The sequence below is a fragment of the Oxyura jamaicensis genome, chromosome 13, assembly GCF_011077185.1.
Source record: "Oxyura jamaicensis isolate SHBP4307 breed ruddy duck chromosome 13, BPBGC_Ojam_1.0, whole genome shotgun sequence".
Lineage (NCBI taxonomy): Eukaryota > Metazoa > Chordata > Aves > Anseriformes > Anatidae > Oxyura > Oxyura jamaicensis.
In genome coordinates this window covers 14,363,069-14,390,928 of record NC_048905.1, presented here as the reverse complement: position 1 = coordinate 14,390,928, position 27,860 = coordinate 14,363,069, and the positions used below count along the sequence as shown (strand labels likewise).

Genomic DNA, 27,860 nt, shown 5'->3' with positions numbered 1-27,860 from the left:
CTGGTACCAGAGTACTGCAGTGTTGTATTTGTACTCAGACCTGAGATAAGGAGGAACTAAGGGATTAAAAACAAAACAAAACAAACAAAAAAAAAAACACACACCACCACCACCACCAAAAATCAGAAACAAGAAGAATCTATATAATCTTTTCTTTAATTGCATTTTAATTTCATTGTACATACTTCATACAGAAGTATCATTTGATGAAAGACATCTAAGTTCCCTTATTTTGTTGCACTGTACATGTTAGGCAAGTAAGAGCTGGGGCAGCATACAAAACAAGATGTTGTTCTGGCTTTTCAAATAATTAGTTGAAAGAAACAGGAATTTAAAACATAGCTGGGAATTTACAGCCACAGAAGAGCTTTACAAAAGACTGGTTAAATACAAAACAGTCACAAGGGCAGGGAAGCAGAAGCTGGGTGGGAAGAGGGACAACAAATTTCCAGTTTGAGGCTGAAGTAGGAAAAAACACTCTAAAAACTGTACACGAGTAAGTGTGTCAAGATGCTCAGTATTTACATTCTGAGCATTACCAATGCTACAGATAAGCAACATACTAAAAAAAAATAACTTAAAAAAGCTATACAATTGTACTTATAAATACTTTATCTTTAAAACTAGTTAAGTAGTGTAGGCTAAAAAATGTTCACAGTTACTCTGAAGAGAGCTGTATATATATATTGCACAGTAGAAAAGTTCATTCAGTATACCATGTGTAAACAATTATTTTTGTCTTCTCCTTTGGCAATTTCAGGACTTAAAGGTATATTTGCTGTGAGCAAAAGCACTTGGGTAACAAGGCACATTGAAAGCTTTTAAAGCTGCAAGATAAATCATTCTGACACTTGCCACTTAGCACTGTCATTCTCTTTCAAAAAAAACATGTATCTATCAATTCAGAACAACACATCTCTACAAGTATAACTCAGAGGTCAGGTGACAAAAAAAAATATCAGGTGTTCTTTGCCATTATTCTACAGTAACAGATTTGGCCAAATTCCTCGGAAAATCCACCTAAAATGAAAAAACAGACTTTCAGTATACTACAGAATAAAAGTGGCATTCTGCACTTGACAGTTCATTCAGTATGCTGGTGTTTTTTTGATTTGTTTTAAGGTTTTCCTAAGGAGATTTGTTTTATTCTAGACACATTAACACACACAAGAGACCACAGATCTGCAGACAAAAACTCACTGTTGAATTCATCCTTGCTTCCAAAACCCTCCTAACAAACATACACTGCTTTGCACAGGGCATCTTTGCACAGAGGTCATCATCATCAAACTGACGCACCTAGCCAGAGTCAACAAACTATGCTGTACAAAGCAGTGAACTGTTCTAAGTTAAAGTGCAATACCATGTTTTAAGATTTAGTTTTCTGAAAAAGTATTATCTGCATTCTTAACTAATCAAGCTAAGCAAATGATCTTCACATGTTTTAGAATACCATTAAAAAAAAAAAAAAGAGGCTGAAGAACCAGCTCTCTTTAACCACAGTTCTACTGCTACCACCACACCTCTACAGTCACTATCGGAGCTTGTAAATATCATTGTGTTTTTGTTTCTTTTTAGAAATGCCATATAAACATCTATCTCACTTTACATTGGTAGGAGGAAATTCACAACTGCTCTGACTGGAGGGCTAAACATAGAAAGCACTTACATCATATCCTCTGAGAACAGCCAGGTGGAATGAAAGCAACTGGAGAGGAATAACACTCAAGACTCCTTGAAGGCAGTCAACTGTATGAGGCAGCTCAATGGTCTTGTAGGCAAATTTTGAGCTTTCTGTGTCTTCTTTAGAACACAGAATGATTGGACGACCCTGAAAATAGTTTTACAGTGTTAAGTGAAGAGCTGTTTTAGAACTCCTTTGCAATATTAGTTCAGAACATGCCTGCAGCAGTATGTTTGAAAATGCTACAGTTGCTAATAAAGACAATGTCAGTCTTGCATAATGGCTTTCGTCACCCACTGTTGTGTGAGAATTGAATGTTTTCACCTCTTAACATTATACCTTTAGCTTCAAAGCTGAAATACATCCACATGCAATCAGTTGTCACTACTAGTGTTAACCTTCAACGACAAACTGCAGTGCATGTATAACACCGTATTTACAACTTTTAATTAGAAAAAATAAAATCAATACACCTTGCTTCTGAAGCACAATCAGCAGCAATACAGCATGCACAGTTTCTTACTCTATGACATTACATTAGTTAAACAACTTACCTGTCGAGCAGTGACCTGTTGCAGAGCATTCTGGCACTTGGTGAAGCAAGGATCCTTCATTATCACCATGATAACCGGCATTTGTTTATCTATTAGGGCTAGTGGTCCATGTTTCAGCTCACCAGCCAGGATACCTTCAGAGTGCATATATGTAATTTCTTTTATTTTCTTAAATAAAAAAAAAGAGAAAATGCCAAAAAGTTAAAGTAAATCAGATGACAAATAAAACCTGCAAGAAGCAAAATATTAAAGCTATACGTCTGCCAATTAAATAGAAACGTACACTATCAAGTTGCCATTTTCAAAAAATCAGCCAAAGGCTAGAACAGACAAGCTTATATGCTGGGATTTCTAGCAGGATGCTGGTGGAAATTGAATTTCCCAATGCACATGCATTTTCAGATAAAAAAAATGGAGTAACAAACAGGAACTTTTAAGAGAACAATTTTGCCTAATGCAGTCTAGCTTAAACATTTCAAACTTCTGACAGACGAATATACATGCATTCCACTGTGACATTTGAAATATACTTTAGCAGTTTCCTGCATGAGCATCTTACCTGAACATCAGCACATTGTGTCTTATGAGAATATTTTCAAATAGGTCAGCATTTTAAATGGTATTAAATTTTCTGTTTAAGTACATTCATTTTGCATTGAAATTATGTGAAAGAATCAATAAATTGATATTGTATCCAGGTTCATCTTATGTATGTGTTCAGTCCAACAGGACTAAACGTTCAATGTTATAGATAGCAGTTTTACTGCAGTAGGATTAAGTTTTAAAGAAACCTGAGAAATAAACTATTCTGCAGAAGCCACAAAAGCTCATTTTAAGTAGCATGCAGTGATTTTGAGTTTCCTACCAGAGCTCCTTCCAGACAAGTGGCATAATTATATCCACGACCCATAACCAGCAGTGATCTTTGTTTGTACAGTTCAAGAGCCAAATCATGAATCTTCTCATCCAAGGTCAAGACTTCCTTAATCATCTCTAATGGATGACATAAAAAGGACATATAAAAAACTCTATCAACTGGAAAAAATATTTCTGACTGGTTTGCTTGCAATATGATACTCTAATGATCTATTATAACAAATATGCTTAACATAATTCAACTGTTAACTACATATCTTTGCAACTTTGACTTCAGTTTAAATAAACTTTGTCTGGTCTTATTTGCAGTAACAAATTTAACATTTAATTTCTGTCTGTGCATCCCGTTCTAAAGGGATGTGCATCCCATTCTAAAGGAAGTTGTGAACATACATTTTAAAGTCAGCTTGATTAGTTTTGTCTTTATCTATACCATTTTAAAAGTGAAAGGCTTTACTAATTTTAAATTATCAACTTAAGAGATCAAGGAATATTTCTTAGACAAAACTACCCTAATTCCAATTCTGATCATCCTGCCAGGTTTCTTGAAAGGGTATTTGTAAAACTGGCAATAGGTGTAGAACCTAATAGTCCATTTTTCATGTATCATCCACCTTTCAGGAAGGAGAGAAGAGTGAGACTTAAACAAGAAAAACATTTTAAAAAGTATTTCTGATTAGTATTTTACTACCCGTTAGACAACATCCCCCATCCCTCCTCATACGCAAAATATCAATATACCTGGCAACGATTTTAGTCCACTTATGATTTCCTGTCTCCTTTTCTGCAAGGAAATCCTGTCTTCAGACATCATTAGGCCAAACATTACAAGAGACACAAATTGGCTGGTATAAGCCTGCAGACAAAACAAAACATTTAGCAGCTCAGTCTGCAGTGTGTTAGCACAATCTCAATTTGAAGTGCTACAATTAAAATTTATATTGGATTACACTGTGGTGAAGTATGGAAGTCAAACACAGAACAGCAATTACCTTTGTGCTTGCCACACCTATTTCAGGTCCTGCATTGATATGTACACCACAGTCAGTCTCCCTGGATATCGAGCTTCCAACTGTGTTTGTTATGCCAACTGTCAGAGCACGACGTTCTTTACAATACCTCAAGGCCATAAGAGTATCTGCAGTTTCACCTGGGAAGCATTTACAAACATTTACATCTTAACTGAAGGTTGACAGAGGGTAGAAACAATTCCAGAGAAGCATAAAATACTATACAAGAAGTTATTCTGTGTTCTAAATAATTGCATCCACACTCACACAATGCAAAAATACATCTGAAAACAATGTTTCAGCACTCGTTCATTGTCTATATACCTTAAACAAGAATGAAAGAAGCTTCATTCAAGACAGATCTGGCCCATTAGCTATTACCCTCTTCTGTAACATTCAGAAATACACATTTTTTTCCCATTTTTTAGTTTGCACTTAGTCGAAGACAAACAGTAGAAGCAGCTCACCTGACTGACTTATAAAAAAGCACACATCATCTCTGAACACAGGTGTGTTTCTATCCAGGAAGTCACTAGCAAGTTCCACCATCACTGGTAGTTCAGTTAATTCTTCCAATACTTGTCGAGTCTGTATTGAAACAGCACACAACATTTGTTAATATTGTTAATAATTTGTTAATATTAATAAGTCTTAACACCCAAAGATTGAAAAATAATCTAAACCTAATCTTATTAAAAACTTATTAAAAAATAATTGAAGCCCACTAGAGATTTAAACAACGAGACTAAAAAGTTAATTTCTAGCATGGTAGGTACCAACATTGGAGCTTTAATAAAGAACGTGGCACAAAGAAAAACTAAACAAATGTGTACAACCCTTCATTGAAAGGCAAAGTTTGTACCACAAACAGAAAAGCAGATGAAGAACTGTTGTCTAAAAGCCCCAAAACTAGGAGTTCTATATGCATTTCTGCTGAAGCTGAACATACGGCTACTGCAGCATGATAACTGGTCCCACAGCCAATAATGATCAGTCTTCGGCATCTTCTGATTTCTTTCAAATGGTCCTTCAGGCCCCCCAGCAGAACTGTAATCAAACAAAAGCAAAAACCAATGATGTTATTTCATTTTCTAATTAGTACGTTTAAAATTTGTTGGCTTAGCGCAACTTGCATGCCTGTTCTGAGTTACCTGTGCTGCTCTCAAAATTCACCCTGCCTCTCATAGTGTTGACAACTGATTCCGGTTGTTCAAAGATCTCCTTTTGCATGAATGCACTGAAGTTACCTATGCAGAACAACATTACATGGTCATGCTTATGCACATGGTTTGCTGTTTGAGGTCTAGAGAACTTTACTTGTTTACAGTTGTTTCAACCCACCCTTCATGATTTGCTGCAATTCCATCTGCAAGGTTTGTATGGCCCTGGAAGGATCATCACTAGCTGAACGCTCGAGACGGTGAATTGAAAGCTTCCCATCAGTTACTGCTGCAATGTCATCATCTTCTAAGAAAATTACTCTGTTGGTATGCTCAATGATAGCACTACAGAAAACAGAAGAAAGACAATCCTGACATTTCAGTTAGAGCTGATAGGAGCATTCCTCACTGAAATTAAATGTCCTATCACACTTCCAGAGTCACTTCTCTCTTCCTTTTGGACATAACTACAAACAGAGCCATCTTAAAGGAAATGGCTCCATCTGCTGCTCCTCCTGCACTCTCACAGGAACCTGGAGCAGGAGGCTCGGGAACCACAGCACCTCGCATCAGCCAATTGGTGCTGATCTGATCTTACTTGTCATGATCTCTAACAGATCCCTGAGGTCACAATCATGCTTCTGCTACAAGTGTGTATCCAATGCCCACACTCCTTCTAAGTTTGGAACCACATCACTATTTCCTCCTCTGATATCCTAGATAGATGGATTAAAATGCCAAAACCCAGATTAACCTATAGTCTGCCCAAATACTTGGCTGATAGGGGCTATTTGTACCCACCTTCCCTTCCTGCACCAAAGGAAAAAAGAGGTTAGTAATTAGCAGATATCGTACCAGATACTGTAAACAATTCAAATGCTGATGTCAAGATTCCACATTTTTAAACTGTGGGCTTTGTGAAGTAACCTGGATAAGAAGCTATCCCACCAGAACACAACTGTGCAGCAGCATGACAGCGTAAGATTTCCAGAACCACCTCACTTCTAAGCAAAAACAATACTTTGAGAGAAGGTCAAGTACTTTACTACCTTGCATCTGAAGCAAAGAAAAATTCTACTGCCTTATCCCCAACAGCATGAAGGCAGGTAGAGCTGTCCAGTCTTTTCATTCGTGAATTGCACATGTTCTTCACATTCTCAATGTTGCCTGTTAAATTAAAGAAGTGACACACTTTAAATGGAAAACCAGACTTGTTCAAGTTAGAGATTACAGACTATACAGGTTAAAGGTTGTATAGTTACACAAATGGTTAAAGTTTTTTTGGGGAGAGAAAGGACGGGGCACTTTTACATGAACTACACATTCAGTAGTGCAAAAGTGGAATACCCTCAGCTAAGAAGCTATTTGGGGCAGCAGCTGGTAGTTTTATAGTACAGAGATTTAATTAATCTTGTTTCAAATCAAAAAGTAACAATAACTTTAGGTTTTAAAAATAACGTAATTGGTTTTATCAACTTACATGTTCTATATAGAACAGGAATCTGTTCAGTGGAGAGCTTGTACTTGCTTCTAACCCCAATGAGCAAAGGACTCCCTCTCCTACAAAGAGAAAACACACAAATTTATACAGAGAAGTCAAAGAGCATCTGTGAAGTTGAAAGACAATGTCCCATTCAGCTTCCTAAATGGAATGATCCTTCTCAACTCTGATCCTAAAAACATTATATATATGGCAGGAATTATATAAACTTGACTTGTTTCTGTAAGACTCTCTAAATTTTATTATATGGATAAGTGCCATATGCCTATGTGAATCTTTCCCAATGATCTACACCACCAGGTAGAGGAAAACATCTATGAACTTGTTGTTTTCCTTCCAGTAACAAGGAAACAGCTTAGCACAGGCACCATTTTGAATACCATTAAAAAAAAAAAACAAAACACCTCACTCTGACTGTAAATTGAGGCAATTAGCACTATCACTCTTTACTATTAAAATGCTGTTCCACCCTTTAGTGTTTTAAACTCAGAACTGTCAACCTACTGGATCTCTGAAACTGTGGAATATTAAAAGGCAATTTTTTAATTATATGGGTCATGTGCCACATAAAGAGCTCATTAAAAATAAATAAATCTCACAGGAATAAAAGAATCATACATTCCCTCGACACCTCAGACTACAAGTTTAGCTCTTCTTAATCCCCTCACTCCTGCATACCCAAACCTGAACCACATACAGAATAGTTCAGTTCAGATGTTCTCCAGTTAGAATGATGGTACAGCTGGCTTTTTCACAACGTTAACAGAGTCCCGTTTTAGACCACAGAAGCAATGGTCTTTTAGGTTATAGTATAAAACAAGCTTTATTCCCACTATTACTTCACTTGCTACGTTAGTGTCTTTACATTTCCTGCAAGTTTTTTCCAAATATAAATTGAACTAGAACTTTAAATGCTCATAAATGCTATAAAAACTATAGAATGCTATTTGTATAACCTATCAGTGTGATGGGATTTCAGCCAACCTGAACATACCCTCAGTATTTATTCATAGTGAAAGGTGGGTGACTTTTCACTGTTGTGTTCACATCCTCAAAGTTTGCATCTAATTTAGTAAACAAAATCAAGTTAAAGATGACAGAACCAACAAGGCCTCTGCAAATTCTGTGTACAGTCAGGACAGCTCAAGTTATATTTAACAGCCAGTTGAAGAGAGGCTCAGCAGAGCTTTACTGTGCTTCAGAAGGATTCCACTGACATAGCTATCTACCTTCTGAGATTTAGTTAACCACAAACTTCTAATATTTTTTTAAGTAAGATACTGATGTTAAAGATGTTTACTGATGTTTAAAGAGACATTAGCTTATATATATATACATACCTAAAATGGTATATATTATATTTAAAATTGAGTTTTACTAACCTGGTAGCAACAGCTTCTCCTGGGTAATGGATACTCTTGAAAACCAATGCAAAAGCACCTTCCTAGACACCATGGAGACAGAAAAGAAAAAAAAAAAAAAAAAAAGCAGTCCTAAACAACTTATCTTAATTAGTTGTGCCTCATATAACTGGGCCCCCCTCTTCCTGAGAAGGCTCCAAAGGAAAGCTCTGTACTACTATCAGGAATCTCTTCCTGAAAGGCAGACTGCACCTTTAAAAGCAATTGGTCGTGAAGCAGAACAAGCTAATATACCCATACAGTGCAACAGTTGAACGATCAGGAAGCAAGCACTTAGGCAAGACACTTAGCCTCTTTTGATAAATAAAAACAATACCTTCCCAAGTAGGGGTTAAGAAAATCTCAGATGTATAATCAACCTGAAGACTGCGTTACAAATTTACTTTTATTAGGAATATGCAGGTAGGTTTGCCTCCTTGTGCATGTTAAGCTAAGATTTTCAAATTACTACTTCTAGGTTAGGCAGCAAAATCTTATTAGTGCATTTACCCAAACAACACACACAATTCGAAATCCCCAAATCCACAAAGCAAGAACAAGAGCAGGAGCATACAATAAACAACTTGTATTAGCACAAAACTCACAAGTATTCCAAAAGCAGAAACAAAAGCCCTCCCACCTTGCAAACAGAAAAGAGATGGTAATATTCACTCCCCTTATAGAGGCTTTGGTCTGAGACTACTCTGCACTTGTTCTGTGGCCAGATGAAGCCACCCTTCCCCTCAGCTAGGCTGGTGCACCACTATTGCCTCTTGACCCACAAAGGCCTTCCTTTACTTCATGTGTATTCCAGATCTGCTCTAGGGAGAATACTACAGAGCTGCCTTAGAGAAGAGGAAGGGGAGGTGAAAAGAGTGTAAGAAACTGCAGGAAGGGGAGGAAAAACATCTGCCTGAGTACTGGGGATCGAAACAAAGCAAGCTTTCTCCAAGTTTGCAATGCATCTGTCAAAGATCTAAGTGTTCACATACTAAGTAACAGTAGATTCCCACTTCACAGTTTGGGAACCAGCTAAGCCACGAATCCGTACAGCTTGTTAGATCTATTTCCAAACATGGGGGGCAAAGCATATGAGACAAACTTGAATCACAGCACTGTTTTAACATGACCAGAATAGCCCTTGAGAGCAAACTGCCCTTTATGAGAGATACCAAGCCCCAGAGGCTCCTACAATATATTTATTAAACTAAGCTGCTTCATTCAAAAACTCTGATAACCTCGTTCTTAAAAACAAACAAACAACACACACACACACACCAAAACTACCCACCAACTTCTAATGCAATTTAAAAAATTGCGTTGAAAAGCTTTTGAAGTTTCCAAAATTTTAATCTAATTTCTTGGTCTACTGAGCATTGTTTAGAAGCCAAACACTGTTATCTGCAGCACTTTCTAAGGAACCCTGCATAGAATCCAAAGGCATAAATGCAGAATCCTAAGTAACCACATAGTTAGCTTATACTTTAGTACAGGGAAAAAAAAGAGGAACTTCACACTTACCAGCTGTTGAATAACTCTTTCTACCAAGGCTGAAAAACTGGTGTCTTCACTCTCTCTGTTGTCATACATGTATTTGATCAATTTGGGGATCGTTTCTGTATCTGTTTCAGATTCGAATTCGTAGCCTTTGCTCTCCTAAGAATATTAAATAGAAAAGTAAAAGGTGTATTCGTCCTCAGGAAAGAAACACTTCATCTGTCTCCCACCAGAAACCACACAGTAAAACAGACTGCTTGGAGCGCTACATTGGATGGGTACATATATATACATATCACTACAAAGTATAAAGACTTGTCCTGTCATAGGATAAGTGTTTCGGAAGCACTTTAGCAAGACTTGCTTAGCATCTTTAAGCAATGAGAGACAGGAGGAAGCCGCTCCACATGCACTTTCAACCAGTTTGAGCACAATGCTACCCTACTCAAAGTACTTTGCATTTTGGATTACAAGAATATATTGCTGTTTGCCAGCTCCTGTGTATCTTTCTTAGGCAGATTCCTTTATACTATTTTGCAGCTGACATAAGAAATTTGAATTCAGGTTCTAACAGTCCTGAAAGACCTAACAACACAGTGGAGTACTTAGTTTCTAGTTTAAAAATGAAGTTGCCACAGACTCACCAAAAATTTTCTCAGGTCCTTGTAATTTGTGATGATTCCATTATGGATAACAACAAATTCTAAAAGGAAAATAAAAATAGACATACATAGGTAATGTATTAAAATTAAGATATCTACCCAGAACACAAAGTTAGAGAAAATGGCTTATAAGTACACTAGGAACCACCTGATAACAGCTTTCAGACCTACACTTTATCATAACATTCGCAACAGAAAGCAAAAGACTGGGAATTTTGAAGTCATACAAAGGTAGAAAACACCCGGTAGAACAGCACCAAGACATACCTCAAGAGAGATACAAAATGAAATCTCGTCTTCCCAGCCCAGACAATATTGATGCACTTAGATTTTTGGAATCTTGATTTTTAAAATAAAAATGTTGCCCTTTGACTAATTTGCATCCATTTTCAGATAACAGACCTCATGAGTCTTTTACAGTGCTACTTTAGCCTCAGAAGAGGCTGTTTTACTGTAAAAGTCTCTAACCTAAGCAGAATGGTAACAGCTTAGCCCTAATATACAATATAGATAACCTCTCTTCTTACTTGCATTCAGGTGTATGCTGTACTATGGGGATTCAACTGTTTCAAATTCATACTGTTCCAAAGCGCTGTGGAAAATACATACCATTCCCTTTATCTGATCTCTGAGGGTGACTGTTTATTGCACTTGGTACTCCATGGGTCGCCCAGCGAGTATGAGCAATTCCAAAATGTGTTTCAAAATCTGCTTTGGAATCCAAGCCATCTTGTTCTATAGACAAGAAATTTTAAAAAATAATATTTAAAGTTGAACGAATATCCCTCTCACACATGCACAAAATTAGTAAAACTCTAAGAGAATTCTTGCAGCAAAAATCTAAAAGTTATCTTCTGGCTTCCTTTAAAACCATTTGCTTACTTGACATTACACTTCAGACAGTTCAAGCGACTGAGATTAAAACTTTGTTTGCCAAGACTCAAGCATTCTCAGCCAATACCAACAACTAGGCCAACAGACCACATTACTACAAATTATAATATAAACTTATTAAAACACAACTTTAGCTCTTCACAGATGGAAGCACTGCATAAAGCAGATTGTGATGACAGCCAGCTGCTTAAGTGCTCATAAATTCTGTCAGAGTCCATGTTCTGACATTTCAGCTACCAAACACAGAAATCATCTGAGTAAATCACCAGCGGAGCCCGAGTCTTGAACAGAAACAACCAAATGAGGGGGGAAAGTAGACTGACAATTTCACAGCACCGTACCTGAAGACCAAGCTTGCCTTTAAGTGCAGAACTGGGGAGCATAAATTGTTTAACTGCAGTTATTTCTGCAATAAAACCGTAACTGTAAATTTTGTGGTCTTTCTGCTGAGATGCAGATATGAGCTGACTGGATAGCCAAAGTAAAGGGGTGCTTTTTAAGACACTTACTGTACAACTCTTCTTCCAGGGCCTTTACTTTTCCTCTTTTCTTGACCAGTTTGATGAACCTTTCTTTATCTTCATTATTATTTCCATCAATTGCCACTCCTGCAATACAGGACCCAGTCACAAGTGTTAATTAAAGCATGAAATACATCATCTAAAACTGGCTGAGAAAATACAGACAAGCATATACAGATGCAACCGTTATTTGAAAATTATCCTTCAAAGAGATGTACTTGAAATGTGTCACTAGACCTGTGTATGTTCAAATGCCATTCTTTGATTTCAAATCACTATTCAAATAAAACTAGATTAATGACTATCCACTGCATAAATGAAAAAAAAATACAAGACAGTTATCTCAATTTTGCTTGAGGACACACTGACATATTTTGCGTGGTGAAATTAGCAAACTCAAAATATAAGTTCAAGTTTCCTCATCTTTTCACTAGGACTTACACACACAAAAATTGAGGCACAAACTACATGACCCTGCAATGGAAGTCTTCTTCCTCACACCCTGTTTATTTGCTTATGTGTACTAAACTTCAATCACCATCTGATTACAGAGCTGCACACCCAATTTGAAGTCCTGAAGAAAGCTGAAAGAAGGAGATCCAAGAATCAAGGTAATTAGTACTGATCTTTCAAATTGAAGGATGAAAATGAAAAAAATCAAGATGAAGAAGCTGAAACTCACATAAGTAACATAAGTAGCTATTGGTTGCTAAAATTAATTTGTTAGTTTAGTTACCTGCAGAGTCATATCCTCTGTATTCCAATCTCTGTAATCCTTTTATCAGGGTTTCAAATATTTCCTTTCGAGTCCGAGGTACTCTGTAGTTCAGATAAGCAAAAATTCCTGTTTAAAGAGAAAAAGGGAAGGGGGGAAAAAAGAAGCGACATTTTTTTTGTTAGTTTGTTTCCCTTCAGACTCAATTTAAAACTCTTTACTTATTAGCATCACAGAGAGCTCCGAGCAGGATGCCACCTCCTATTTAGGACAAATCTTGCTAATGGGTTTTTAAGTTGAAAGAGCTCAAATACAACAAATGAATCAGGACCATCATGTTGATCAAGCAAACACAAGCTTTCCTGGCTGGTTTCACTCGTCTCATATTACCCACCAAGAGTTAAACAGTTGAGAGAGCTTTAAAAAAAATCTACTTTTAATGAAAACCACAGCTGAAAATGGAAACATTATGATCTATTTCATATCCCAATCTAAAACTAGACATTTAAAGAAGGAATATATTCACCAGTTCTAACACAAGGAGACTTTTGTAATCAAAGTCACGGCCCCAAATACCCATGGGTAGGTACTAGGCACAACATCTATTTTTGAAAGGCTCCAGCCTAATCTGGCATACAACAGTCACTTCAGCAGGAACAGAACACAGAAGCCAATATAAAGAAAGGGCAGAAGTCAAAAGGATAGGACAACAAAGGAAAGAAACAGAAGACACAGAACAGGCTCACCCAAAAACCAAGCATTCACCCTTTGCGCTGCCTCAACACAATGCTGCCTGCCAAACCCAACGCAGAGACATAAGATCCCTTCACTTGCCCCACATTACTCAGGTCAGCTTTTACAGAGGCATCACAGGAAAGGCGCAAACTTGCTCCTTGCCTACTTGGCAAACAAAAAGCCTGAAAGAGTCTGCAAGTCTGATCTCTCTTCTCTTCAATAAGCTAGTCATCCACCAAGAAGTAGCTTTTTGAGTTTTTGGCTGTTTCCCCTCCCTTCACACACTTTTTTTTTTGGAAGGCAAGAGTACACAAGCATTTTTCTTAAATGGAGTTTGGTGGATGATGTTGTATCTTTAGAAAAGGTTTAATAAAAAAGGGTCACCTTCAAGGGAAAACATAATCATTTCTTTCTTCTGCCTACTATGCTTCCTTGGGACTTGGGCATCTCTAAGGATGAATGTTATTAACTTTTGTAAATCTGTACCCCAGTAAACCAGAAAAGCCTAACTGCACTGTTTCAACGATTTCTCCAGACAGCAGTGAGGACTGGAAACTAAGTTTGCAAAAGGCAGATTTGAAGAGCTCAACAGATAAGCAGTTCAGACTAGAGTTTTAAATAGAAAAAGCCTTTGTTTGAAATTCAACACCCTTTTCCCCCTCAATTAGAGTTTTTGAACTGTAAATGGTTGTAGTGAAGAAGCTGTTATAACGATACACCAGTAAATCGTCCTTAGAGATATTGCCATGAATTTGGTACTCCCCGGTTTTAAGCCATTAATACTGCTGATCTGACAGTGAGCCTAAGAGACTATTCCACTGGTCTCTGGATTTATCTTGGAAGGATTAAAGGCTGGTAAATGCTTTTCTGCTAAGGAAGTGAGATTTATGAGGAGCTTCGCCTAATTATTTCTGGAGTGTCCAACATTAATGGGGATATTAAGACAATAGTTGCATTTAAAGAGGTACTTGGGAATTCGAACAGCTAAATACTGTTCTTCATGGATGCTTTGAAAAATAATGCCTCCAGTTACATAAAGCCACCTTAGACTGAGAGCTTGTTGATCATTTTTCCAGACAGACATTTACCGTTCTCTGGCACTAACCACGAGCCTCAAGAGCAGCATTCTTCAATACAAATTTCTCAACATCATTCCAAAACATTGCTACACACCTCATTTCAGACCCAGCTATACTTTCTAGGCCAGATTTCACAATGTATTTAAGATGCATCAGGCTTGTGTGTTCCATGTGGCATCACTGACTACACTGAGCTCCAGGAAAAACCTTCCTTCGGGACTGTCCTCACAATACTACCAGTGTGCTGGAATTGTTAAAAGGATCCTTGTTTCTAGGGTACTGTAGCTGTGCTTCCACACACGTGAATTAGGAGACTCAGAAGTCACCACCGTCTGTTACAATGAAAGCAATAGCTGGAGCCTGACTTCTTAAGAAATGCATTACAAACTCTTCCAGTTAAAGGAAATCAATCTTGCTCTCAGCACCTTTTCTCCAGTACTGCTCTGTTTCATGATTTTCCCGCTTGCGTATTTTCTTCCCTACTCAGTCATCATTTTGAATAGATTTAAAGCACATTGCTCAACTCAGAGAAACAACATTTGATAAAAGCTTCCTGTAGCTTTCTTCCTTGTGGAAGCAAATCAGTGCAACTGAATCTTAGCTGAATCATATTCGTGATAACAGAGTTTTGTGATGTAAGTTTTCCTTTATAACAGCCTCCCCAAGCAATTGGATGCCATTTCCAGAGCTTGCTTCTCTCCTCCCCAGTAAAGGCTCAAGTGCTCATTTGGCTTACTTTCAGAATCAGACACTTAAAGCAGGGTTGTTAAAACACTAGTATAGACAGCGTTAATCCAGCACAGACACTGAAAGCAAGGCTCCCCCCTGACATGCATATCAAGACTTTAGTTTCCCCTTCCCCTTTCGGGATTGCAAGCTGAGTGTCAAGAAGAGGGGGGAAAAAAGTTCACTGAACATTTTTGTGAGAAAATTCTACAAGAACACATGCAATTGCAAGATTTCACCAAAATCAAGAAGGGGGCACCCTATACTTGAAGTTTGAGTAAAATTAATTTATTTTTAAATAAAAGGGTACTTCTATCGGGGTAAATGCATTGTTGATGCCAGAAACTTACTTCTGAGAAACTCCCAGGTAATCCAGTTTTAAGAATAAAAATAAGAATACTTTGCCCATTTGTTTAAACTCTGCATAGTTTTGCTATACTGTCTTTGTATATGTATGATAACATCTCAACTTTGTTGCCTAAAGAGTACGCGTATGTCAATACCTAATGACCTATGTATTTTCAAAAGAGTGAACAGTAGTTTTAGATCTTCATGTGCTATCTCAAGTCAGAGAAAACACAGGACATACTTCTTAAGTGTGAAAACTGAAACCTAGAAAGACATAAAAAGAGGAGTTTAAAACTGCTAACTGCTACCTCAAAAACTCCAGCACTTCCTACATCATGGCAGGGGTCGCTGGAACTAGATGATCTTTAGATGTCCCTTACAATAAAACTATTTTTTGATTGTATATTCAGCATAGGGAGATACAGGACAACTTTCATGTTAACAAACACCACATAAAACTGGCTCAGATTTCAGAGTTTGGGAAACAGACCAGCGATTACCCAAGACTTCTTTTTTCCTCCTCAGTAATATTTTAGTCCTAACTTTCTTGTAACAGTTACCCATTTTGCTAAGGTGGCGGATCTCCAACCACTGACAGGAACAAACTAAGGCTACTCTCAGTGTGCTTTATGAATTACTGCCCTCTGCCATTTCACACTGAGTCAGTAACTCCACCCCAAGCTGGCTGTTTCACCAAACTCATTCACCAGTGCCGACACCCTCGTTTCCCAATCAATGTGCAGCTCACATGCGCCCAACTTTTGATATTGTCATTACGTATCTCACCGTTTAGCACTTGCAACCAGTACCTTTGGTTTGCCTAGGCGCTGAGCCAAGTCTCTCACCTGAGGGGGTTTTGTGTAGAAGGCACTGGGTTTGTTCTGGTGATAGCGACAGGAGAGTCACGTAGGCGCTCAAACACAACCATCTCCTGTTTCCATTCAAATGAAAGAGGCTCGCTAGACAGCTTGCTCTTTTTGAGGTTACAATCAAAGAGGATGTGGAGGCAGGGAAAAGATAGCTAGCTCAGAACGTGCGTTTTTGGGAGCAGTAACTCAACTTTTTCAGTCAGGATCTCACAAAGAAGGTTTTGTCTGTGACTGCTAAAAAGTACAAGGGGAGATTTTTCTCCTTTCAACCAAAATATCCTCCCCGACCTCAGAGGAAGTTTCAGTGAAGGAACAGGTAAAGTTTTACTACAACTTCACAGAATATATTGCATTAGCAGCTTTGAATCCATACTTTTTCACCTCGCCCAAAGCATCTCTTAAACAACCGCACACGTGATGCGCGCGTTATCTCCGCTATCTCATTTTTACGAGATAAAGGAACGCGAATAAACTCATCCGCGAAGAACTAAGCTCCTTCACAGCCTTTGTTTGAAAACCACAAACTCTCCCTGCCACCGCCGTCGGGCCGTGACTCACGGCGGATCCGTAGCCCCGGGCTGGCAAGGGCAGAGGCACAGCGCCCGGGGCTCTGCACCAGCCCCGGCGGCGATGAACCGAGGGGAGGCACCGCGGCCGGGGGCAACAACGTGGCCGGGCCCCCCCGGGAACAGACAAGGAGCCGCTACTGACCCACAGACCGCAGGACACAGCCAGGGGTAGCAAGGCAGGCTGCCTGCCCCCAGAGGAGCGAGGAAGCGCCACCTTTACCTGCCGTTACCGCTCAGCCCTTTCCCCCCGGCTTCTCCCCCCCCACACAAAATGGACGCAGAGGGGCCGGTTCCCGAACAAAGCCGCCGCCGCCTCATACCCCGCGGCTCCGGCTGCCCCAGCACGGCACAAAGCAGCTCTTATCCAGACAGAAATCGCGACTTGCCCTGGGGACAACCCGCTTTGCTCAAGCGACCCCCGCCGCGGCCGGGGAGAAGCCGCCGGCTCTGTCCCGCCCGGAGGACGGGGGCTGCCCGGAGCCGGCCCCGTCACTCACCGCACATGGTGGCTGCTCACGACCCGTCCCGCTACCAGCAAATGCGGCCTCGCTGGGGGACTGCCACCGCCCCGCTTCTTATAGCGCGGCCGGGCCGGGCCGGCCCCTGCCTCCCTGCTCATTGGGCGGGGAGCGGGCGCTGGGGCCGCTCCGCCCGGGGCCCCCCTAGCGGGTGGGTGCACGGCGAGGGCAGAGCCTGGCCGCGGCCGTTCGCGTCCTACCCCCCGCACGGCCCCGCCCGGCTCCCCCCTGCCGGGGGCCCGAAGGTCTCGGCCGGGCCGCTGAGGGCTGGGGGAAGCGGCGGGGAGCCCGGGGGTGTGCACGGGGGGGAGGCCGGGCACCAGCGCGGCGGTCCGTCCTGTCAGCGCAAGGGGCCGGGGAGCTCCTCCTGCGGCTTAGCAGGAGTGGGTGTCCCCCGCTATCGAGTCTTTTCGGTTAAAAACACACACTGACCAGCACTGAAAGCACCTGTGTTAGTGCTCAGGGCCAAAGGCCAAGGCCATCAGCCTCCACCAGCCACTGAGGATTCCCAGCAGCAGTTGACCAAACTCCCAGCCGCTCTGCGTACTCCTTTTGCAGTCACTCTCATCCCCTTACTTTGTGAGAAAAACACCAGACTGGCTACAAGAGCCTCCAGCTGCTTCTGTCCTGGGCTGTGCGCTCTTTTGGGATGGATGTAGAGGGTGTGAAGAGCCCACAGGGCCAGGCCAGCCAGCAACACTCACAGGCACCTCGGTGCGGACGTGACCCACACAGCAGGCTCAAGCTTTGCCTTCTTCTGGAGAAACTTGTGACCTCTTATCTCAGGAAGCTTCTTCCGAGCAAAGGAATGGGAGCGATGACTGACAGAGCGAGTGCCTCAATGTGTGTTGCTGCAGCGCTTTTGCTCACAAAAGTAGCTCAAGCAGCTGTTGAAACAAGCATGACTTTTTAAACTGCATAGTTTTGTGATGTTTCAGTCTGATCATGATAACAAAAAGGAAAAGAGAAAGTACCACAAAAATACTTCACAGAGATAACCCTAGCTACACCTTACATGGTTACTGAAACTCAAGCGCAAGGCATCCTATTTAAAATAGAAAGTAAGGGCTCATCTTATCTTGTAACCTTTTTGGTAGTTCATTTCTTACTTAAATGAGTGATTCCTTCAAACTCTGTTACTTTTGTTGTTGATGCTAAGGTTGAATGAAGAATAAAGATTGTAGTCTCAACATTTCAACTCACAAAAAAGCAGGTACCTTTCTTAAAGTAGCACAGGAGTTTACAAAGGAAATCACGCCTCATTTTTAAGGCGAGATTTAAAATATTTTGAAGTCATAAAAATAAAGAAAAACTGTATGTTGTTGGAAATTAAATTTGTTTATGAGAAAGAATACATGCATTTTTACTGCCTGTACGAAACAGCTATGCACACCATACTCAGTACAAACCAGTTTTGTTTTCTTCTCCTCACTCCCCCAGTATAAAACCAAACGGACCCATGATTTGTCACTCTGGTAGTCCCAGCTCTGTCACCAACTTGCTGTGTGACATCAGGCAAGTCATTTTGACACTCCATTCCAGTTTATCTTGTCTGTTTGGATTAACTTCCTCCTCCTCTGAAACAGTCTCTGATCTTGCATTTTCTCCCAAACCCAGCCCAAATTGAGTGGGAAGTTCATAATCTCAGCTATTTGCGTTAAATTATCTTGTTATTTGTATTAAATTACATACAATGAATAACACCTTTTTTCCTCTCTATACAACATGAGTTTTAGTAACTTGTTAGCTTTTGATTATTATTTTTTTAAACAATCATACCAAACTAATGATCTTATCTAAGATAACCAGCACAAAGGCAAGGAAACACCCGAATACAGATGTGCAATAGTTGAAGATTTCACTACTTTCAGCTGAGCCCCCTCCCAGTCTTCTCAAGGTCACCTGCCTCCTTCATAACACCAGCCCATTATTGCCAGCCCATCTGCTCCTCAGCTTCTAGTGTATTATTTTAAACTACCCTTTGTCTCAGTTTGTTAGTGTTCACAGCCTGGTATGTCAGCAAGCAGGGGAGGGACAGACCCATCCCCTGCTGGTACTGGAGGTAACTAGCCAGCAGCACAGACAGTGGGAAAGAAGCACTTTTTTTTTTTTTTTTTTTAATATCACCACAGCACTAATTAATTGCCAAAAATTACAAGCTAGAGCCCAAAATTTCACTCATGCAAAACATTTCATCTTTCTGTGTGATATTCCCATGAACAAAGCCAAACAAAAAAAGAGATTCAACTGAGCGTATGAATTGCATTAATTAGTGATTAATGCATCACTTTGATAACTTATCAGCCAACACTTCCCAGACTCATCTAATGCTTTTCAATGATTTTCTTGGAAGTGTATTAGAGAATACACTGGAAGAAGTGTGGCAAATATTTGGAAAATTTTAGGAGAAGCAGTTATGCAATAGAACAGGCTGCAAAGCTGGTTTATGGCCCTTTCACTGGTGACAGAACTAGACTTGACACTGCCCTATGAAGCATCACTGGAGTGAGTGATCTGGATATGATGCAGAGGATGGTGGATGAGCAAATGGAAGTCCTTTACAACCTCTGTGGCTGTAGCTGGGTTATAAAACTCTTTAACTACCCTTTTTAGACTGTTGTTTGAATGGTTACTGATTTCTGAGAACTAATAACTTGTAGCTAGATTCAGACTGAAATACACAGCAAAAGTTCTTATATCAATGATGACAATTCAATGAAAAAAAGAAACTGGAGAAGAGGAAAACTGATGAGGATTCCTTCAAATCTTGCTTCAAAATGTAAAAATTAAGAGAACAAAAGCAGCCATTGTACACTGCAGGTCATCATCTTCCTCAACTACACTCCTGCACATTCTGCTTTTTTTTTTATATATATATATTATTCTAAACAAAAATATTTAACGTGTTGAAAAAAGTTGAGCACTCCCATTGCCACCACTTCAGTTTTAGTAATGTGCAATGGAGCTATTTCCTACCAAGGCCCTTGGGAATATTTGGGCTGCCGGCTCAATCTGGATTTCCCTTTGATAACAGAGTGACTGCACTTTAACCTGGAGTCATTACTTTTAAGCTGAGATCCACCAATAGAGGGGGAAAAAAAAAAAAAAAAAAAAGGAAAGAGGAAAAAGGAAAGTGCCTTGCTGGCACTTGTAGAAAGCTGGGCTGTACGTGGCATGGTGCCTGTGTGCTTCAGGACAGGACACAGCTGAGTACAAAGGGATGGCTGCCCTCTGCCTCCATCTCAGCTCCACAGCAAGTTTTGAAGATAATCAGCAAGTGCCTTTGAAGTGAAAACAGCAACACCTTACTTGTGCTGCGAAGTTCAAAGGAAAGGAAAAGACGTTTGTTATATTGATGTTCTCTCATCGGAGGTGTCAACTAGCAATTCACCTGGGACTTGTGTAGGAATAGGGACCTGGTATTTTCAGTTTAAGGGTCCATGATAGAGATTAACAGCTTTGGAGCTGTTTGAGAACAGGGGAGAACTGATCAGCATTCATCGCTTTCAAACAGCTGGCTTTGAAAGAGTAGAAATTGTGTTAGGAGGAGTTATGTGTAAATGCAAATCAACATCATACCTATAACTGAGAATTAAGTAACCAGGATTCAACTCAGTGACAGCTTTTCACCAGAATTGCCATGATGAGCATATGGAATGTAAAGCTAATCAGGCTAATTAACTACATTTGCAATACTTTAAAAATACAAAGGTGCATTTAATAATAATTCATTTAAAGCACTATGTTTTAAACAGCATTAAGCACTTTCCTGACTCTTGATGTAAATTACTCATAACAGGAGCTGCAAATAAGTTAATGGGAAATGACAGGGAGAGAAAAAGTGTTTGGAAAAGTCTATAGAGTTTTCAAGCAAGCTAGCTTTTGGTACAGGATTAGTTTTCTCAGCCCATTGTGTGGTCTTCAGGTCAAGAGTAAGAAATGCTGGCAGAGCACTACAGATATTCTTATAACCCCCAACCCCAAATTTCTGGGTATCAGGACTATCCACGCAGTATTTTTCATAAATACAGGATTCCCACAGATTATGTGGGATTGGAGGGAGCAGAGCTAGCTTTTTTCAGTAGCTGGCGGAACCATGCCAATGTTAGAAATCAGCAAGCTTAAAACCCAAAGATTAAAAAAGGCATTAGAAGTAATCCTTAACTCTATCCAGTATACACCAATTTATGGCTCAGGGCTTCACTTAAAGTGTTTGAACAAGGAATCAGAAAGGTACCACAGTCACTGCACAGGGCTGGTACAGCCAAGTCACACCATCAGACCAGTCACACCATCACCTCCTGCTTCTCCACCGGAGGAAAGCCTCGGGTTCCTCACCCAGCTCCTGCAGAGCCCTCCTTGCAGCAGCCACGCTGCAGCAACGCGGCACTTCCCAACTAGCACAGGCTCACTCGACACCACAGAGCAGGGTGAAGTGCAACTTCCGCACCGCTCTGGTTAATTTTTGCTTCTAAACACATGAACCTGGCTTGCTACTTTGGTAAGAATAATTTCATTCCATTCTTCTCCCGATTTGTTTTCTCAGCTTTAATACTTCAAGGATTTAAACTGGCCTTTGAAAGGAACACCTTTGAAGCTAGAAAATAGTTTTGCTGCTGGCTGCCCTCTGGTTTGCCCTTTAGACAGTTCTCTGGCAAGAAGCTTCTGATTTTGCAAATCAAAACCTGCTGTTCTCCAGAACACATACCAACACTCTCCACAAAGCAAGGCAAGGGGAGGCTAAATAGAAGTTCAATTTTCTCCACCCTCTCACCCCCCAACATTGCTTCTTCCACCACTGCCTGGCAGGAAACTGCTACGGGAGCAACTGGAAGGAGCTGGAGGGGAGCAAGGTGCTGGGAGCATGAATTGCTTTTGCAAAGCTCCAAATACCAAGGTGTGAGGATGTCTTGCACCTTCTTGAAACATCTGATACAGATTACAGTCAGAGATGAGACAGAGGCTGGAAATCCATATGTCCCCATTGGATTTCAGTATAAGAAAGTGCACTTGAGAAGTAAAGGGTTAAATAAGGAAATTTCTTCTGAAACCAAGAGCCTGGGTGCATAAAGCTTGATGCCTCCACCCAGGCACCAAACCTCTCAAACTTAAACTCAGAGCAACCGTAGTTTTCACTGATCCTCACAGCCCCTGATCATCTCCCTACCAAGAATTCATTTCCTTAGACTGCCAGTCAGTGCCCCCCCCCCCCCCCCATGCCTCTGTTTTTAGAGCTATAGAGCTTTCAGATCTGCCAAGATCTGCCATGATCCACCAGCTGTCAAAGTCAGGTTTGGGCACATCTGTATTGGTTTTCATTGCACACAGGAGACTGAGAGACACTTTTCTATCGCCATTCACATACACAAACTGTTCAAGTCTTGTGCAGTTCCTCTGTACCAGGAATCAGGAAGTACCAGAAGTAATGCAGAACATTGAGTTGTTCACTGCATACATAGCAGTGGTACAGGACACAGTGAGAGAGACTGCTGGAGAGAAATTACAGGTTGGTAAATTAATAGAAACAGATTGCTCTACAACAAGCACGCAGGATGTTAACCTTAAATTAGCACAAAACAGAGGCAAAGTTTTGCAGTGACACAGCAGCTCCCCTGTAGCTTCATCTGGAGTGCAAGTCCCACACCACGATACCACCCCTTGGCTAGGCTCATGTTTATCTATAAACCTGTCCCTTGCCAACTTCTACAGCAAATTACACAGCTAACTGACTGTTACAATGAAGTTATGATTTACACTGCTTTACTGCCAGAAGAAAAAACAAACAAACAAAAAACACTATTTTATCTTCATTCTCTGAAACTCCCTTAATGAAAAAAAAAAAAAAATCTCCTCTAAGCAGAGGACCTTTGTGTTACAGTAGAATTAGAAATTTCCTTTTGGGTTCACTCAGACTCCTGCTACTCCTAAACTGATTTAGAGACTTGTGTTTAGGGTATACCATGAGATGCACAAGAGGATGGCATCCCTAAGGGGTGTTCGTGCTGCAGAACTGCAAAGTTGCCTCTGGCAACTAAATCTGACTATGGCATTGCAGTTGGGCTATGAACATTTTGGTGTGAACATACTAGGTGAGGTAAGTTATAGGTTTCCTGAAAGCAGGAAATTCAGTCTTGAAGCAAACAATTGCCCTCAATTCACCCCATCACTGTATCTAGGTAAGGAGATAAGGGGATGCTTTTTCTCTCCCAGGAGATTTTTTTTCCCCCCAGAACATTTTTTTTTTATTGTAAAAGAAGTATTGCCACTTAACTGTACTTCCTTGACTTACGTGCTGAAACCAAGCACAAACATTTTAAAAATGCTTCCTCCTGCTTCTACAATTCAAAGAGGAAAAAAATATTAAGGCACTACAACCTGGCCAAAATCTGGAGAAGAATTTGTGGGGGACTGTAGAGGAATGGGAGTAGGCAGTTGCCAGAAAATCAAAGAGGAATAGATATTTATGTTATCCATATTTTACTTGCTTCTTCAAAGGAAATATTTTTAGTCATAAATATTCCACATATTTATAACATCTAATTTCAGGTCAAATAAAAAATAAAATAAAAAAAATAAGCTGTACATTTTGTAAGGAAATGCAGTTTTCAATCCAATTGACCAAAACTGGCTGACCAACTAGAAACCAAAAGAGCTGAGGCCTGTATTTGTACAGCTGCGTGCACCAGGCTCTCCTCCACCCCCTGTAGATGTCCCTGCAGGACACCAGCTCCACACCAAGCCTGTTACCACCAGGTCCTGCAGCAGACAGGCAGGATGGTCACAAGTCTCCTTGGCTTTACAGGCTGTGGAAGTCCTGCCCATGCTTTCGAGGGAAGTGGTGCTAAAGCCCTCAAGCCACAGAGGTGTTTAAACCGTGCTTGTACAGTTCCACACATCGCATTGCCATAGCCTGAGGGAGCAACTGAATGCAATACATTCAGCTTGGGTTGAGAGCTTGGCTTCAGTCGTGTTGTTGTAATATAGTTTACTAAACCAAATTTAGTCAAACACAGATAGGCATCAAATTAAAGATTTGAAGTGGCCAACACTAAACCAGAATGTGTATTTATAAATCTCCATTTTCCATGCCAGGTGAATTACTTCTAAGCAACCTAAATGAATGCAGTTCTAACTTGGTTCTACTAAAAACCATCATATACTCATGAGGAATTTTCTATTAAGGAATAATTCTATTTTATATCACTTGTCTTCTGAATTAATTGACAACAAAAGGCACTAAAATAAGGCAGAAAGGACAGTTTCAGTCTTGTCTGTCACCTGCAACTGGAGTTGGAATGAGAACTTCAGTGCTGGGAACTGAAGGTAATGCTCTTTAGAAAGATTGTCAGTTCACATGGAAGCAAGCCTGAAACCCTTGGTGCTAAGGACCAGAAATTTGCTACTTCACTTTTGCAGTGATTTCCATGAAGTGTCACTTGATTTTTTTATTATTTTTTTAAATGAGTCATCCTAAGGAAATTCCAGCTAAGAATCTTTGCCTTTTCCAAGAAATGGAGGATTATCATCTGCCATAACTACACAGTCTGGTTTACTGATAAATAATCCATTTTCATTTTATTTCCTGAGTCACATTGTTTACTGGCTGTCTTGGAGCAAGGAGCATAGATATGAAGTGGTAACAAGCCACAGCACCTTCTGTATGTTACCGATTAGCGATGACTAACACCGCGTGTTAGTCCTTAGCTCCAGTCCAGCTGGCAAGTCATCGCCCCGTCCAGATGAGGGCAAAGCTTCCTTATTGCATGACTTCTGCTTCAAGGGTGCTATGACACATTGAAACTGCTCCCCCCACATCTGCATAGGAGGATAAAACCTAAGGTCTGGAAATCCAAGAAGACTGAGAAGCAGGAAACAGATTTATTTTTTTTTCTTTCAAGCAACACTCCCCCAGTTCCAAGAAGTTTACCCAACCCTTCTAAAGTCCCAGGCAATGTCACTCTGTTAGCCAGTATTTACATAAGGCTTAAAGGTGCCTCTAAAAGCACCGCACCGTTCACAAGCCATGCAGCTTCTGGAAGCTCACATTCAAACACCCCCCGCAGCAGAACCACAGTGCGTGCTGAAAGATTTTAGTAGGAGAGGTTTCATGTGCACAGTTTTTCCTCTCTACCTTCTCTTTACTTATTGAAAAGAAGGCTCTCCAACTCATTGCTTGTTACTATTTTGCCTGTCAAAGCTGCTGGCCCCAGACCAAAGCCCACCTTCTCCAGCAGCTCAGGATCAGGGGAGTGTAACAGGATAGGAGAGTACCTTCGGGAACAGGAATATTTGTTGTTGAAGAGTGCTGGGAAATAACATGATGAGAGGAAAGATGGCTCCCAGGGCAGGCTCAGGGCATAGACCTCAAGGAAAACGTCAGCAGAGGTCTAGAAATGGGTTACCAGGAGTTGGGATGATGCTGTTGCCTCCCCAGATAGGGGAACTGGAGCAGTACATCTAGCGAGCTTTGCTCCTGTCTCAAGTCAGGGTAACATTCGCTGTGCAGTTTTTATTTCTGTACAGGATTCCTGTGTGCTTTTTGGTAGGAGAAAGAGATCCTTGTAAGGAATGCTACACAGTCCAAACTCTTCAAGGAGTAAGTTAACATCATTTCTTCTGTCTCCTCCCCTTTCCTTCAAAAGGTTAGCACAACAACAGTCTTTACCATCAAGTACCTTGTTGGTGTTTTACAAATAAACCTGAATTCCAGAGAAGCTCTTAAGAGTTCCTCTTCTCAGTATTTTTTTTTTCCTCAGAGATAAAGCAAATGAGGTAAAAGAAACTCTTAAGTGTTTGATTTTTCTGTCCAGTCATTTTTTATTTTTTATTTTTTTTTTGTGAAAGAGGGCAAAGAAACTCTTTCATGCTGCTTGCTATGAATTTTCAGCTCTGTTTGCTTTGAGTTCTTGTAGCTAAGCCAAGGAATTAGAAAAAAAGAGTCTGAAAATTTCCACTAATGAATTCCAGACTTCTGGACTGCAAAGCCATCTGCTTTCTCCCAAGCCATGTTGTCAACAACTGAGCACAGCTGTATGAGGGACAACAAAATATTATAGTTACTCGTGTTTCTACACCCCTAAGTTTGCAAGTTTACTGAAGTAAAAAGCAGTAATAGAAACCAAACTGGTAGGTTTTGTGCAGTGTTTTATAGCTACATTTACCTCTGCAAAAGCTGGAAGTATTATTGTGGTCCCCCTGGGCAGACGGGTAACGCGGTCCTTCTTCACTGTTTTTTGCATTAACACTGCAAGCTAATGGACAAATACTTTTGCCCATCTCTGCAGCTATTAGTGACATTCATCTGCAAGTCTGCTGACCGCTGTGACTGTGCAGTGTGAGCTTGGTTTGCTCCCCTGACCATGCTGCTGATGCCCTGCAGTACCCTCTGCAAGAGCAACAGCCATCATCCCCCAGCACACCCACTCAATACAAAGAACTCAGAGCACTAGCACTAAACTTTCTCCTATTTTGAAAGAATAGTATAGGATCTTTAGAGACTTTGAGAAAATTCTATGCTTTACCTGCAGATAGCAGCTCTGGGTGCCTGCTCACACGCTGGGTTGTTCCAAGGCAAGGGCATCATCACTGAGATGCAACAGCAAAGGCACAAGCCTGAACCCCTCTGCTCTCGATATCCCACAGCTGCCACAAACTCCACCAGGCAGCTCATTCTTGTTGATCATAACATTTCTTTGGATACATAGCCAAAGTGCTTGCTTCTTACGTTCAGCCCAGCAGACACAGCTCATTCTCATTGTCTGTCTCTCCCCATTCCATGGGGCAGCTCCGTCCTGAGGCAAAATGATGTTTTGCCTGAGTTAGTTCTTTTATCTTGGATAACTCTATCCCAAAGTTCTTTATGAAATCCTAGATGCCTTTGGACTCTTTCAAGAAATATAAGGTAAATAATCAGTAGAGCTAATACAGCAATTTCAGCATATTAATAAGGGTGATAAAGAGAGCAGACACCACAGAAGGCTTCCTACTTGCTCCTCTTAAATTTCATGTTTTCTCAAGTCATTTCTTCTAGTCTTTCTTTTTTATAAGGCACAAAGGGAGGAGAGGCTTTGAGATAGACATTTAGTAGCTAAAAATCACATCCTTAACACAGAGCCAGTCAGATATTTCAAGTTAGAAATAACCAGCAGTGTATAAATAGCTTGTACTTCAATTGTTACAACCTACCTGAATATATTTATTACTAGGTAGGTAGGCTGGGGAAAAGCTCCATTCCGAACAGAGCACATCTTTTATCCTATGGACAGTGCTCCTATAGATTTCCATGAACAGTAATAAATACATAATTTATTTTACAGACTAACAAGATCCAACCCCCAATCCTGTTCTTCCTCTCCCTACTCCATTAACAGCATAAACCACAGCTTATTCATTGCCTTAAGCCTCACAGATCCCTATTTGGCTGCTAATACCAAACCAAATCAAGCTTCCTCCTGATCCTTTAAATTTTTACTTATGTGTATATGTATATATAAATACATACACACATAAAACCACTTCTCCACAGGCAAAACCAGCTAGATG

General features: G+C 40.4%; 1 protein-coding gene across 1 annotated transcript; it reads right to left on the bottom strand.

Moving 5' to 3' along the window:
• Positions 1–137: 137 nt before the first annotated feature.
• On the bottom strand, positions 138–27,860 carry GFPT2 (glutamine-fructose-6-phosphate transaminase 2). The gene is made up of 21 exons (XM_035338878.1): positions 27,504–27,860; positions 26,840–26,903; positions 17,298–18,205; positions 12,496–12,603; positions 11,748–11,846; positions 10,954–11,079; positions 10,327–10,385; positions 9,707–9,841; positions 8,168–8,229; positions 6,765–6,844; positions 6,334–6,451; positions 5,466–5,629; positions 5,276–5,371; positions 5,074–5,171; positions 4,592–4,712; positions 4,107–4,264; positions 3,856–3,970; positions 3,104–3,231; positions 2,239–2,406; positions 1,670–1,831; positions 138–1,020 (listed from the first exon to the last, which is right to left on the bottom strand). The coding sequence occupies exons 3-21, from the start codon at positions 17,302–17,304 to the stop codon at positions 976–978; spliced, it is 2,049 nt and encodes a 682-aa protein (XP_035194769.1). The 5' UTR covers positions 17,305–18,205; positions 26,840–26,903; positions 27,504–27,860; the 3' UTR covers positions 138–975.

Coding starts and splice junctions, on each gene's coding strand:
- GFPT2 (XM_035338878.1), bottom strand. Junction 2,407..3,103: donor CTTGTCTGGAAGGAGCTCTG/GTAGGAAACTCA, acceptor TTTTTATTTAAG/AAAATAAAAGAAATTACATA. Junction 1,021..1,669: donor CTGTTCTCAGAGGATATGAT/GTAAGTGCTTTC, acceptor TTTTCATTTTAG/GTGGATTTTCCGAGGAATTT.